The sequence below is a fragment of the Colius striatus genome, chromosome Z, assembly GCF_028858725.1.
Source record: "Colius striatus isolate bColStr4 chromosome Z, bColStr4.1.hap1, whole genome shotgun sequence".
Lineage (NCBI taxonomy): Eukaryota > Metazoa > Chordata > Aves > Coliiformes > Coliidae > Colius > Colius striatus.
Window position 1 is genome coordinate 42,816,174 of NC_084790.1, and position 15,029 is coordinate 42,831,202.

General features: G+C 36.1%; 1 protein-coding gene across 1 annotated transcript in view; it reads left to right on the forward strand.

Moving 5' to 3' along the window:
• Window positions 1-15,029, forward strand: part of MTREX (Mtr4 exosome RNA helicase) — a 46,000-nt gene that overhangs the window by 881 nt on the left and 30,090 nt on the right. Inside the window, exons 3-15 of the mRNA XM_062017688.1 lie at window positions 1,284-1,350; window positions 3,145-3,207; window positions 3,730-3,842; window positions 4,570-4,744; window positions 5,709-5,799; window positions 6,229-6,353; window positions 7,144-7,242; window positions 8,000-8,102; window positions 8,240-8,371; window positions 9,567-9,646; window positions 11,702-11,812; window positions 12,872-12,973; window positions 13,524-13,649. Coding sequence (XP_061873672.1) covers window positions 1,284-1,350; window positions 3,145-3,207; window positions 3,730-3,842; window positions 4,570-4,744; window positions 5,709-5,799; window positions 6,229-6,353; window positions 7,144-7,242; window positions 8,000-8,102; window positions 8,240-8,371; window positions 9,567-9,646; window positions 11,702-11,812; window positions 12,872-12,973; window positions 13,524-13,649 — 1,387 coding nt within the window. The remainder of the gene's footprint in view (window positions 1-1,283; window positions 1,351-3,144; window positions 3,208-3,729; window positions 3,843-4,569; window positions 4,745-5,708; window positions 5,800-6,228; window positions 6,354-7,143; window positions 7,243-7,999; window positions 8,103-8,239; window positions 8,372-9,566; window positions 9,647-11,701; window positions 11,813-12,871; window positions 12,974-13,523; window positions 13,650-15,029) is intronic.

The window sequence follows — 15,029 nt, forward strand, 5'->3', positions numbered from 1 at the left end:
TATAACTGATATTTATTTTCCTTTATGTATATAATTGAGGAGGTGCTATAGATCAGCACTGGCTGTGTTTGAAATAATGCTGTGGACAGATTGATTTCAGGCATAAAGCAAGAAAGTAGCAGTTGAGCATCTGGGAGAAAGCAGTCTTGATTTGTATCATGCTCCTTACTTGGGACATAGGGAGATGTTTTTGACCAAGGAGGCAGAAATTAGGCTTTTGAGGTGTGTAAGATTATAACTGCAGCAAATATTTGGAATCTTCAGTACGTACATGCTTTTGAATTTGAGTAGAATAACGTGAGCATGAGCAAGTATTTAACATGGAAAGGAAGATGAACATGTCAACAGCTGTGGAGATAAGGCAGCTGAAGGGAGGCTCTTAAGAGGTTCTTGGGAACTTGAGAGCTTATGTTGGTTGAGAAAATTATTAGGAGGGTTCTTGAAATAAAGATTTGTCTGCCAAATGCAGATGTGTGCCTCCTAGCTCAAGATGTAGAAAACTGCTGAAGAAATAAAGACTACACTTGCAGTGTTCTTATGCTTCTCAGTGGGTGATGTGTTGATGACTTCTGTCGGACAGAATCCTAGTCTGCATTATCATTTGGTCTTACATGATAAGTTTTCTGAACTTGAGGGTAAGACAGTGCAAAAGCTGGGAGAAGAGTTCTGCTCAGAACACTGAAAACAGGGGGTACCTGTATAGAAGCAGAACCAGAATCAATGTTTTAAGTCAGTTTCTGTGTTCCATGTTAGTGGCCTCAGCAGACCATCTACATTCCCACAGTAGCTTGCTAAGTACATTAAAACCATCATAAAAAAACAACTGACACAGGCATTTTCTTGTAGACACGAAGGAAGGGGCTGGTAAAAAAGAGGAATCTTGTCTTCAGGCAGCTGCTGGGGATTTTTTTAGGCTGGTGTTACTCACTGTCATGACTGTTAGTAGGACTACAGGTCTTGAATTTTTCTTTGAAAGTAAGAGTCCTCAGTGGGAAGGCTTCAGATGAATGGATGTGATCCAAATGTTGTTTTGTCATGCAGCTTTTTAAGGTGTCACAAATCCCAAAGCAGTAGCTGAAGTAGATTTTCACAGCAGCAAAAATTTTACATTCACAGATATTAGTCCTGTTTGTTAGTAGTCTGTGTTTCTCTTTTTTTTCAAGTTTGTACATCCTTGTTTACTGTTGCAGTTAAAGTAGAGGTGAAGTTCAACATTTTCACATTTATAAACAAAGCAGGATTTTTAAGCGTGTTATTGGCAATCCTAACTCATGTGTTTTCAGTCTGGCAGACCTGATGCCTCAAGTAAAGGTGCAAGCTGTGGAAACCGTGGAAGGGTGTACACATGAGGTTAGTGCAGTGAAAATGCACATGAAAAATATAAACTTGTTTCATTGAATTATATGTGTTACTGCCAGTATAATAGTTCTGGTTATTGCCCTTGTACTTACTATGTCATAGAACCACAGATTCATTTAGTTTGGGAAAGACCTTTAAGATGCTCATCTTTGGACACACTCCAGCCCCTCAATGTCCTTTCTCTAGTGAGAGCCCCAAAACTGAACACAGCACTCAAGATGTGGCCTCACCAGCACTGACTACAGGGAAATAATCATTGCCCTATTGCTGTTCACCATGCTATTTGCGATCCAAGCCAGGATGCCATTGGCCTTCTTGACCACCTGGGCACACTGCTGGCTCATGTTGATTAACACCCCCAGGTCCTTTCATTCTTGGCAGCTTTCCAGCCATTCTGCCCCAAGCCTGCAGCATTGCCTGGGGTTGTTGTCGTCCAAGTGTGGTAGCCTGCACTTGGCCTTGTTAATCCTCATACAGTTGGCCTGAGCCCATCGATCCAACCTCTCCAGATCCCTCTGTAGAGCCTTCCTAGCCTCAAGCAGATATTTTATTTAAGGTAGAGCAGACTTGTAAAGAGCTTGAGGTCTGTGTCCGGCTTTGATCATGCACAAAATGCACTTGAAAAATGAATACACTTTCTTACCAGAAGTAGTTTGACTGATAGTTGCAGTAAAATAGCTGATTGTGAAAGACTCTTATCATGATGTTCATACGTTTCCATAATGAAAATGTACCTAGCATGTTTTGATTACTGTTGTTGAGAAAGAAAACTACTGGTTGGTAAAATAGCTCTGTGTTCATAGTGCAAGCTAAGTATGCATCAGTGCATTGAAATACTTTGCTATTCTGGTTCAATAAAGCCTTTCTTGTAAGAGTGATTACATTTTGATTAAAAAAAATTAATTAAAAAGCAAAATAATGAAAACTATCTGTTTTCAAGTTGCATTAATAGGCATAAATACGGTTTAAAATGTGAAAAATCATAGAATGGTAGGGGTTGGAAGAGACCTTTAGAGATCATCTAGTCCAAACCCCCTGCAGAAGCAGGTTCACCTACATCAGGTCGCTAAAGTAGTAATGCTGATTTTTTTTTTAAATCATTTTTAATCTAAAGGTGATTGTCAGAAAGAGTTTCTATGACAGTTACATTTGTAAATTTTGTCTTCATTGTGCTTTATGCTCATTTTTGTTTCTGTGTTGTCTTCAAGAATCACCTGAAGCTAATTAGGGCCATATTCAAGGGCCCTGTATGATTAGACCTTCCTAATGAAAGAGCTATATATACAAATAGTGATATAGGTTTTAAAGCCCGTATGTCTATGCCATTTTTGTTACTTTGAGATATCTGTTAGAGGTTTGCTATCACTTAGTAACTGAAGTTAAGTGTGAATTAATATTAGATATTGGCCAGGAACAGGAACTGTGTAAATACATTGCCTTTAGGAAGGGAGTGTTACTAGTGAGCTCAGAATTCACTTCTAATGCCTGTTGTCCAGAAGCCATGTCTGTGTCTTGGCCTGGAAAGTTAATGTTCCAAGTTAAGTGAAGCAGAACTTTGATGGTAGGAAATACCAGAGAAGTGAGAGAAGGAGCATTGTTAGGTCAGAAGAATATAGATGCTGGTTAAAAAGCTCTTGAGAAGGGAGAAAGCGTTAACGTGTGTAATTGTAGAAAAAGATGTAATTTGAATTTCTGTCTCCTGACGCAGCTCTTCCTAGCTTGTCATGTTACTGGAGTGGACACTGAGAATTCTTCAAATTTTTTCATTTTAAATGTTTTTTCTAGGTTGCACTTCCAGCAGAGGAAGACTTCACAGGCTTGAAGCCAAGAACTGGAAAAGCTGCAAAAGTATGTGATAGGTGGTATTTATTTTTCTTTTTGCATATACTTTGGAGAGTAGATGGGGGTAGAGGGAAAAAGTTATGTCAGCAAGGCTTGGAAAAGAGTATCATGAAAAGGTGGCCTGACATAAGTAAGACTGATGTTTTAAATTTGGTGGAGTAGAATGATATGGGTGAAGGAGGTGGATATGCTGTCATGATTTCAGTTATGTTCTCTGACGTCAGGCTTCTGTTGTACACTGTAGGTTCTCTTCCTAAATTAGTAAGTTAGAAAAAAATCATTAATTGGGGCAAGGTTTTCATTCGATATGACAACAAGAAATAAACAAAGATCTTGGGTGTGGTACTAGATAAAATTATTGAAATACAAAGTCATTGAAAAATACTGGATTAAGATCACTTCAAGTTAGAAATACCTACAGAATTTCATTTCTGGGTGTAATTTGCAAACTAGATCAGTCACTAAATTACTCAGATGTAAGTAACAGTTTGTGTTAAAATGTAATGTTTTTGCTTTCTTTCTTTTTAGGAATATCCGTTTATTCTTGATGCTTTTCAGAGAGAAGCTATTCTTTGTGTAGATAATAACCAATCTGTATTGGTTTCAGCTCATACTTCAGCTGGTAAAACTGTTTGTGCAGAGTAAGTAGTTTTCTGACAGTCTTAAGTAAATAGTGTGATGTTTGTCTTATTTCGTTGAACCATCACTAGCTATGTGTTAGAGATGAAGTGACTAATAGTGAATATAAAAGTAATTTTTTCCATCCTGTTTAGTGGGCAATGAAAGCCTTAGTTTAGGTTTAAGCTTACTTTTTACTTTTAAACAGTCTGGTTTTGGTGAGATGTTTTCATATAGATTGAAAATAAAGTTTCTGCAATACAGATTTGTGTGGATTTAGAAAAAAATACCTTTATTTTCTAGTCCCTATAACTAATATAACTAATCAGGAGTTTCTTTCCTGTTTTCTTTACTTTCTTAGAAGCACTGTTTTGATTTTAAAAGGTAATTTATGTCTTTTAGAAGTCAGAATTCGGTCTGACAGTGGAAATGTTCATGGAGATATATCAGGGCATGGGTTCAAATAGTAGTAATTTAAAATGAGACTGAGAAGTTTTTAAGCTAAATCTGCTCTGAGGTCCATAAAAATCAGTTCATTTGTTGTCAGTGATTTGTGGCTGTCCAGAGAGACATACATAGTTGAGTTAAGATTGCACATAACTTAATAATCTAGATATTAAATGTCTCATGTCATTCTCATGGTGTTCTGAATTGCATAATTTAAAAAAAAAAAAAAAAGCAAATTAGAGGAAAGTAATATGCTCTGAATGCCTTTCTGACAACTTTAATATGTGCAATGTTTGAATGCAGGTATGCAATTGCCCTAGCTTTGAGGGAGAAACAACGTGTGATATTTACAAGTCCAATTAAAGCTCTGAGTAATCAGAAGTATCGTGAGATGTATGAAGAATTTCAAGATGTTGGTTTGATGACTGGGGATGTTACTATCAATCCTACAGCTTCTTGTCTGGTAATGACAACTGAGGTAAGATTAGACATAAATACTTTATATGTGTTTTCTTCTAACCTTTTTTGACTGAGGAGGCCTGATATTAAAAGATTATAAAGTTATAAAAAGCCCAATTAGGTAGAAATTAGGTAGAATTACAAAGTTCATTAAGCTTACTCTTAATATTTTTTTAACTTCTGGTTATTAAAAAGTTAGGTAAATTCATACTTTTAGACTACCAGTAAGAAACGTTATTTCTCCCATACAGAAAAGCAGAACTTAATTTCTGCTCACTGTTCAAGGTACTGAGTTTTCTGTGGATAGATGTGAAGTACTGAATCAGACTTAACTGAATCCTGTAGAGTTGGTATTTTGTTCTAGGGAAACAAAAAAGAGTAGCGGAAAATCACTGAGAGATATCTGAGTGGTTCACACTGTATGCTAGTACTGTAGGAATATACATGGCTTTTCACCTTTGGTTACAAAGTGATGTTGGTTCAGTTTTGTCATATTTCTGTGTAGAAATGTGACTGAGTTGTAATTTTTGTCTTTCTTTACTCTTAGAGGTACAGACAGAGTCTTACACAGAAAACTCTGGTAGAGAAAGACTGGGGTGAAGAGATAGCATAATTTTTTTTATTCTGTCAAAAAATTTCCCCTTAATCCCAGAGAGGTTGTCAATTAGGATGAGAGAAGAAGATTTGTCAGAAGTAGATTCCTAGACTTGTAACAAATATGCTGACACGTAAAGGATGGGGGAAAAAAAGTTTTTGTGTTCCATCACTGTTCTTGCAGGGAAGTAAATTAGTCTCATATAATGAAATTTGTTAGGTTGGATTCAACTTGGAAAGCATTTCACTGCCAGTCTTTAAATGCTTTTAAGTTTTATGCAAAGTAAGATTTCATATTTCCATATAAATGTGAACCAAAAAATTCTGGCAGTTTCTTCCTGGCATCTTGGTAACATGTGACTTGTTATTTCTTTTTTTTCCTTTTCTAGATTTTGAGAAGTATGCTCTACAGAGGCTCTGAAGTTATGCGAGAAGTTGCATGGGTTATTTTTGATGAAATCCACTACATGAGAGATTCGGGTATCCTTTAGGCACAACTTAAATCTTTTGTTTTGTTTTCCCAAGAACTTTTTATTTTTCTTTTGAGGAATTAAATTTTTGTTCTCACTCTTGAGTAACTCTCTGCATGAATCACTCAGAATTTATTTTCTTCTGAAAATGTATAAGATAGTTTGTTGTTGTAGTCTGCAGTTTCTTTGCCAAGGCAAAGGCCACTTTGAGGTCATTTGATAAATCTTTTCATACAATCATAGAATGGTAGGGATTGGAAGGGACCTTTAGAGATCATCTAGTCCAACTCCCTTGCAGAAGCAGGGTGACCTAGATCAGGTCTCATAGGAACATGTCCAGGCGGGTCTTGAAGACCTTTAAGCATGTTGTTTGTTGGCTTCAGAATTGAAAAATAGGCTTTAATTCCTTAAGTTTGCCATGTTGCTTTTCCGTTTTCAGAACGTGGTGTGGTTTGGGAAGAGACAATTATTTTGCTCCCTGACAATGTTCATTATGTGTTTCTTTCTGCAACTATTCCAAATGCCCGTCAGTTTGCTGAATGGATCTGCCATCTTCACAAACAGGTAAAGTTTCTGATGTGCTATACCTCCATCCTTGTTGTCTTGTGGCATCATACTGTCTCTTCTGCTGATGGCAGCTGAAACTTTGAGTGTCTTTTGAGCCTTCTTATTGCTTTGAGGTGCTTTTGCTCCAAAGAATATAGGAATTAGGGAAGTTCATATGCTTTAGAGGTTGCTCAAATTTTAGAAATACCCCAGAGGCTGATTCTTAACATTGTTTGTGATGAAAGATAAGAGATGTCTTTTTAAGTTTGGCACAAAACCTTGACTTTGTTTTGCAGAGCACTAGACTATGCTTTTTCTTTTAAAACAGATTTATGTTAATATTTAATATTTTAGAGGAAACGTTTTGTTTATTTTTTTGTAAACAAGCTTTGTCCATGCATTAAAACCCTCAGTGTTTTTAAAAGTTTGCTATGTCGTTTTTTAGGTGGTATAAGAAATATTTAGGGCTTAAAATAGAAACTAACAGTTTTTCATTTGGTTTTAAAAGGTGTTGGGATTTTGAGTTTATGTAATAATATAGAAGGAAATACTACCTGATGTTACTGCTGGTGTTCATGGAAAGAATTTTTGTAGCCAACTTGTATTCTTCTAAAGGATTTGCAGACTTTAATTTTCTTAAGCAGCATCATTAGTACAAAATCCATATTCATGAAAGAAAATTTGTTACCTTAGTTTCTGGGAGTCTTGCTTTCTGGCTTTTAGAAAGATGTGTTTTAGTGGTAATGTGTTTTTTACAATGCAGTTAGAAATATGGAATATTTAGGTGTATGCTGTTTTTTCTTTATAGCCTTGCCATGTGATTTATACTGACTATCGACCCACTCCACTGCAGCACTATATATTCCCAGCAGGAGGTGATGGACTTCACCTAGTTGTTGATGAAAATGTAAGTAATATTCTGTTTGTTTGAAAGATACTTTTCCTCGAATGTCAGTCACAGGGTTGATATCTTGAAAAATTTGGGTTGACTCTACCAAAGACGTTTGTTTTAAAATGAAGTGCAAATGGGTAATAGTGATCTCCACATTGGTTTAGATTTTGAGAGTCTTATAGAAGAGATTGGTTTTATTAATGTCATGTAGTCCGCTGAGTAGTACTTTACTGAGATGATGGTGCTACTTTTTCTCTAAAAGTGCAAAGTAGCTGATGTTTCTTGTATTATTCCTTACTGAAAGGAAATGTAGTAGCATTTAAATTTTACTTTAGTTGAGGAGTCAAAATATTTTTGTGCATTTCGGTGGTTTCAAAGTAACAACTTGTTTAAAATTCATCCTTGGCATGCACAGCAGTACCTAATAAACAGCAGAACTGCACTTGAAACAGTCTTTGTTGAACAGGGTTGTTCATGAAACATGTAGTTTCATGTAGACGTTCCTGAAAGTCAGTTTTAGTACTGTGTCATTCAGCAGGTCTAGCAGGGTTGATGCTGTGGTGGACAGAGAAATGAGCAATAACCTCAAAGACAGCAATGTGATTCTGAGCTGTGCCATTGACCTAGTAAAGTTACTTGATAGCTTATGCATAGTTTTGTCCTGCTGGCTCTAAATACTGGGTAATGGGTACTGGCTGTGCAAAGCACTAAAGTGTTTTTAAGTGGGCTATGTAAGAAGTAGTTGCTTACAAAGGTTGTGTTCTGTGTCTAGGGAGATTTCAGAGAAGATAATTTTAATACAGCAATGCAAGTACTTAGAGATGCAGGAGACTTGGCAAAAGGGGACCAGAAAGGCAGGAAAGGAGGAACAAAAGGTGAGTTTGGATTCCATTCTAAAGTAACTTATTGTGTAATACAACAAAGTTGTATGCAAATTGTGCTTGTGTCTCAATTGTTCCAAAAGATGATTTTTTTGTTGAAGGACATTTAAAGTAATGTAATCTCTTTGCAGGTCCTTCAAATGTTTTTAAGATTGTGAAGATGATCATGGAAAGGAATTTCCAACCTGTGATTATTTTCAGCTTCAGTAAGAAAGACTGTGAAGCCTATGCACTTCAGATGACAAAGTTAGATTTCAATACAGGTACAGATAAATATAGTTTTATTCACAATTGTCATTTGATGTGAAATGATACTCTAGTTAGATATTTCCGTTTCCTTTGTCACTTTGTGTAAAAACAAAACAAAACAAAAACAAACAAAACACAAAAAAACCCAAAATGAATTTCATCAGGCTGTTTGCAGCAGGAAACTGTTTGTGCACAAGAGTACTTAGTCATCACAGTGTTGAATTATTCTTCTGTTTTTAAACTTATTTCTTTCTCCAAAATACCTTTCACTGTAATAATAGCACAAGAATTCCTAGAAATTTTATCTATAATGAGAGAAGACTGATCATAGCAAATGCATTTCCCAGAATTTTCATGAAAATTCATGAAAACTGTTTTCTCAAGATCAAAACAACTGTGTAACAAAACACTAGACTGTTCTTTCTCAACTATTCAGTCCAGTTTTCTTTCTTTCTGTCCTCCCCATTCTCCTCAAAGAAAAATCCAAAAGGTAAACAAAGGAGATATTTTCATTTTAAGACCAAACTCGGAAAAGAAGTTTCACTTCACTGCTTCTTAGAAATGTTAAGGGTTGTAACAAAAATACGGAATTCATTGTAAATCAATGTACCATGTCACGTTTGTGAACTGTTCAGGGTTCTTGCTTGCTAGCTTGCTCCAGTCTTTGTATATTCTGGTTCAGTGTTGCAAGATAATGTAGCTTTATCTGTTGGAAAATTTAAAGATATGCCAAGTACAGAGACACATTGTTATATATTCAGTCATAACTTTGACTGTATAATATTGATATTTGTACTGTTTAAGTAGAAAATGTGTAAACTTTGAGAATTAACATCGAAGAGGAAGAACCCCTAGTGTCCATGCAGACAAGGAGTAGTAGGTAGATGAGAAACGGGGAGGTTTATGAAGTAGACAAAAAATACATAAAACTGAGGAATCACAGCCTTGGAAATAACTGAAGTTTGGATTATTGTGCCATGTTTGTTCCATTTTTTCCTGAGCATCTACTTCTGGTTACTGTTTAGCTCCTTCAAGTTCACATTCAAGTCTTGATTATCTGACCCATTGTGGATGGCTTTGTGTAGACTTCATGGTCTTCCATGCTAATTTTATTGTAAACTTTTGTAAACGTTAGAATGTGGTAATGTTTTGTTTACAGCTGGTTTTAGCCTTCTAGATTTTTTAACAACTTACAAATTGCCTCCTTAGATGAAGAAAAAAAGATGGTTGAAGAAGTGTTCAATAATGCGATCGATTGTCTGTCAGATGAAGACAAAAAGCTTCCTCAGGTGAGTGGAGTTTAAATAGGAGCAGCCGCTGTTTTCTGCAACCTTTGACACTGTGACACTTTTGTAGAGGGTACAGAATTCTTGAACTAGATATTTTTGTTCATCTCTCTGAATTTTCATATCTCTTTCCATTACTCTGCATTGTGAAATAGCACTTAGTGATTGGGATTCATTGCAGTTATGGTTCTGGCAAGTGACATATGCCAAAATTAACCATGACATTCCTGTGGGTTAGAGTTTTGTTCTAATAAGTAAACATAAGGGCTTATGCAGAGATATATCTGCGTTAAAACTATCTCTTTATCAGGTAATGACTGCTGATTTAGTGCATCTACATTGTCATATATGACTAACCATAGTGACTATCTGTACAGTGGAAATATTCGAGCTTCTAAATGGACAGAATATTATAGGATTCAGTACTTTTGTAACATATTAAAACTACAATTTCTTTCTGCAATGCTCTTTATTTATGCCCGTCGTTTCTTACTGTATTTACCATGACAATGGCAATTTCTCTTTGAAAAAGCCAACCATTTAATTTTTGGCCATGCCTGTTTGCTTCAAATTCCACATACCTGTTTTGTTTTGTTTGTGACCTTTAGAAAAATAAAGTAGAAATCCAACATATAGAGTGTTAGTTGCTGGATTTTTTTAGGGAGTTTATAACAGTGGCATTATATCAAAGTAATCTGGTTCTGTGTCTGCAGGCAATGATATCTTGAGAGCCTATTTTTTAAAATTACCTTTAGGATGGTAATCAAGTGTTAATTGTTAATGAGAGTATTTTCAGAGAAAAACGGAGACAAACATAAGTTTATGTAGTTATTTGTTTCAAGAATGTTTTTAGAATTTAAGAGATTAATTCCATCATTTACACTGAATTTCCTTGTATGTGTCTCATAAGTGCAGACTTCACTCTTTTACAGCACATATCATTAAATTAAATCACTGCAACTAAAACAGAAACAAAATGCATCATGCATAAAATGAGGCAATTTTTATTTTAGAGAGGGAAATTTAAATACTAAGTGCATGTTTAAATTTAGGACGTAACTTCACAGTAGACCTAAGCCAATTTAAGACTGGTCAACAGAGAATATTGGCTTCTGGCTTTACCTTTCATATCATTACCAGTTCTAACTGGAAAGTGATATTGAAGGGATATTTCATAGAATCATAGAATGGTAGGGGTTGGAAGGGACCTTTAGAGATCATCTAGTCCAACCCCCCTGCAAAAGCAGGTTCACCTAGATCAGGTCGCATAGGAATGTGTCCAGGCAGGTTTGAAGGAAGGAGACTCCACAACCTCTCTGTGCCACTGCTTCCTCACTCTCACAGTGAAATAGTTTTTTCTTATGTTTAAGTGGAACTTTTTGTGTTCCAGCTTCATCCCATTACCTCTTGTCTTGTTACTACTATAGAAAAAAGGGATGTCCCAACCTTCTGACACTCACCCTTTAGATATTTATAAATGTTAATAAGATCATCCCTCTATCTCCTCTTCTCCCGACTAAACTGCCCCAGTTCCCGCAGTCTTTCCTTGTATGAAAGATGTTCTATACCCTTGATCATCTTGGTGGCCCTGCGCTGGATTCTCTCCAGCACTTCCCTGTTCCTCTTGAGCTGAGGAGCCCAGAGCTGGACACAGGACTCCAGATGAGGCCTCACCAGGGCAGAGTAGAGGGGGAGAGGAACCTCCCTTGACCTGCTGGCCACATTCTTGATGCATCCCAGAATGCCATTGATATTCTTGCCCATGAGGGCACATTGCTGGCTCATGGTTACTTTATTATCAGTCAGGACTCCCAGGTCTCTCTCTGCAGAGCTGCTCTCCAGCAGTTTGACCCCCAGCCTGTCCTGGTGCATGGGGTTGTTCCTTCCCAGATACAGGACTCTGCACTTGTCCTTGTTGAAACTCATGAGGTTCAACAATATTTATTGTATTTAAGTCAGGAAGGAGTAAATTACATGAACACTAATGGCAGTGCTGAGGTTTTATTTTTTGTTAACGATTATTACAAATTCTTTACTGGTCTTCATGGTCCTTCCCAGGTTGAGCATGTACTTCCTCTTCTGAAGCGAGGAATTGGTATCCATCATGGTGGTCTGCTTCCTATTTTGAAAGAAACCATAGAAATTCTTTTCTCTGAGGGCCTAATAAAGGTATATTTCATGTACATGTTTTTTTGTTGTTGTTGTAAATATGCAGTCGATAATTCCAAAGAACTAAGATTTTGAGACTTAGCTCAAAAAGTATGCTAGTGTTACAGTAGAGATCTGCTCTTTGATGGAAAAATGTGAAAGGCTCATTGCACATGACAAACTGAAAAATGGCTTATGTTTTGAATGTGGTTCTGTGCAGAAAGCATAAGGCTTAGTACTTAGTAAGAAGTTTTTTTGAACATTTTGTGGACCAATAATTAGGCAATTTTAAAAAAAAAAAATCTGCACACATATGAAGAGAAAGGCCCTGTTCTGTGGACCTGTGTACTTACTGGGTTCTGCAAATGCACACAGCACCTCTGGAAGCCTTGAGCTTTTCCAGTGGCAGAGGTTAATTGATGTAATTGCTTGCAGCTCCCTTCTCTTAAGAAATGTAAATATTTTAATAAATGCCTTCATCTCTATCTGAAAAAAAAAGTTTGTGAGACTGTTGACTTTTTTTCTCTCTATGAATTCTCTATATAAGTTCGTAGTCATTAGTACTTTGACTTAGCTGCGTTAATGCTAGTGCACAATTACAGCTTCAGTTTTAGGTGTTCCAGATTTTATTCTGTAGTATTTAAACAATGTCTAGCTTCAACGTCTTCATTTTTTTAGGATCTGTTTTGCTCTTATGAATGCCTAGAAATTTCCCAAACCTCTTGGTTGTCCTAAGAGATTCAGAAAAATGTAACTGTAGGTGAAAGTTGTGGGACTGTTTTCTTCTTGCAAGCATTAAATGTGAAATTTAACTATTTTTGCACCTCCTTGTCTATTTTCTCTTGGAGTCTTTCTACATGGTTGCATCTAACTAGTTTCCATGTTTTCCCAGAGGAAATAAGGGAAGAGAGAAATAGTGGTTTTGGTTCAGCTTTTAAATGTCTAACGAGCCTGTGTTCCTGTGCTGACTGTACATAAGTAGTATGATCTAGAGAGGTTTTGTGTACCAATTTCTGGCTATTTGCATGTTAGTTTAAGAGCCCTTGGATTAGCTTGCTTAACTTTCATCTGTTTATTTAGGCCTTATTTGCAACAGAGACTTTTGCTATGGGAATTAATATGCCAGCCAGGACTGTGCTGTTTACGAGTGCCAGCAAATTTGATGGAAAAGATTTCCGATGGGTAAGTTAAAAGCAGCTTCTATAGCGTAACTAAACTGCTTTCTTTAAATGTTATTGGAATTAAATTTACTCCTCACTTACCCTCTTCAATTTTTTTTTTCTTAAAAAAATATTTATTTGTTCACTAATTCATTTTTCATTAGTGTACAAATTCTTGAAGACAAGATTCCTCAGATTATGCGTGATGTTATTTATTTGAACATATGCAGCAAAAGGGCATCAAACACAAGCTGGCAGTCATCAGTATATTAGCTAAGACTGCTACAAAACTGTGAGACCCAAGTGTTCTCCTCTGTGTCAGAAGAGTGTGGAGAATAAGTGGGCTAAGTATCATAACACAACAATCATCATCATCATTATGAGGATGTTGAAGTTGTATTATATTTTAATAATCTCCACTATGCCCAGCAAACTTCCATCACAGTAAAATGGTTTCTTAGTTCTCCTTTGCTGATTTTTTTACATCATGATCATTTACTGTGTAATTGTAAGTAGCACTTTATATGTTCTTGCCATTTTTCTATTGTTTATTATTTCTTGTTTTAATCTAGATATCCTCAGGTGAATACATTCAAATGTCAGGTCGTGCAGGACGCCGAGGTATGGATGACAGAGGAATAGTAATTCTTATGGTGGATGAAAAAATGAGTCCAACGATTGGCAAGCAGCTCTTAAAGGTAGGAAAGAAGTTAATTTTTTTAATTTTTTTTGTCATCCCTGGTTACATTATTCTCATTTGAACAATATAACAAATAAAATTGCATGCCTCAGACAAAAAGATGTGGATCGTGCAGGTAGGTGATGACAGCTCCTAAAAGGAGTATGAGCTTTCTATGAATTCTCATTAAAAAGTGAGTTTCTATTGAGAAACAAAATTACATGGTTACTATCATCCTTCTCTCTATAAAAAGAATCTTGGGCAGAAGAGGCAGAATTATATCTCGTTTGCTGGTGACGTCAGTACTAGTGCAGTATTCTGTTCATTTCTTGCTTACCACAGTCACTTCAAGGGTATTGCTGAAAGGGAAAAGATTTGCAGAGCTTTCATATGAACTATTAAAGTCTTAATTCTGTGGTGAAACAAGACTTCATTAATAGAATTTTCATAGACAAACTGGACAAAGTCACGTAAAAAATTAGATGCATTTAATATGAACAAGATGGCTGTCAGGGAGCTAAAATCAGCTATGGAGAAAATGGTAGTGTTTGTAGAAAATTTTGAGGTTTGGAAATCAAAAGGTTAAAAAAAACCCCACTCTTGTGGTTGAGATGGGCATTAGATTATAGGGCTTCCCCAAACAGTAATGGAAGTTGTTACAGATTATGACAGTAATATCCTATTCCTTTATAATTTGAATGGGAAGCATTATACACATTACACTTTTATTTGAACTCCATGGCAAAAATCACCATAATAAGGCATAATACTCTGTGTGTATTGCCTGCCTTAGGTTGACTGCACCCACTTTAAAACAGAAAACTTGTGGAGTTACTCTGCATGCTCATCAGGAGCTTGCAATCTTGGTACAAATAGCAGGTAATTTGTCTTAAAACGAGACAGTATTATTAGAATTTGTGTGAACTGTGGAAATAATCTTAAATCGGCGTCAGGGTATGTTAATAGAAAGTATGTGTTTGTTGCCAGAAAAAAAATCAGTTACCATAGTTCTCTGTTCTGTTCAGACAAATGAAGAACAAGAGGAAAAATATGTATGTGACTGCTGTCAGTTATGCAGGTGTGGGTTCTTTGTTATCTCTCTTGTTTGGTTGCTGCTTCCTGTTCATTCATAATAACTGTCTGCATTAGACCACTGTTATACTTGTGCAGTGTTTTACCTTTTCAAACTCTGAATTTTCATGAGTTTTCATAAATACTACATTATGACTCCCTAGACAGAAATCGTAAGTAAGATAAGAAATTTCAAAAAGTGTTGAAACTCAATCATGTATGGCATCATTAGATTTCAGATATTCTTTTTTAGTCTTGATTTGGGTTTTTTTACTCAGTCCACATACATTTATTTGTTTACATGCACTCTTAGCTTGTATGTACATCC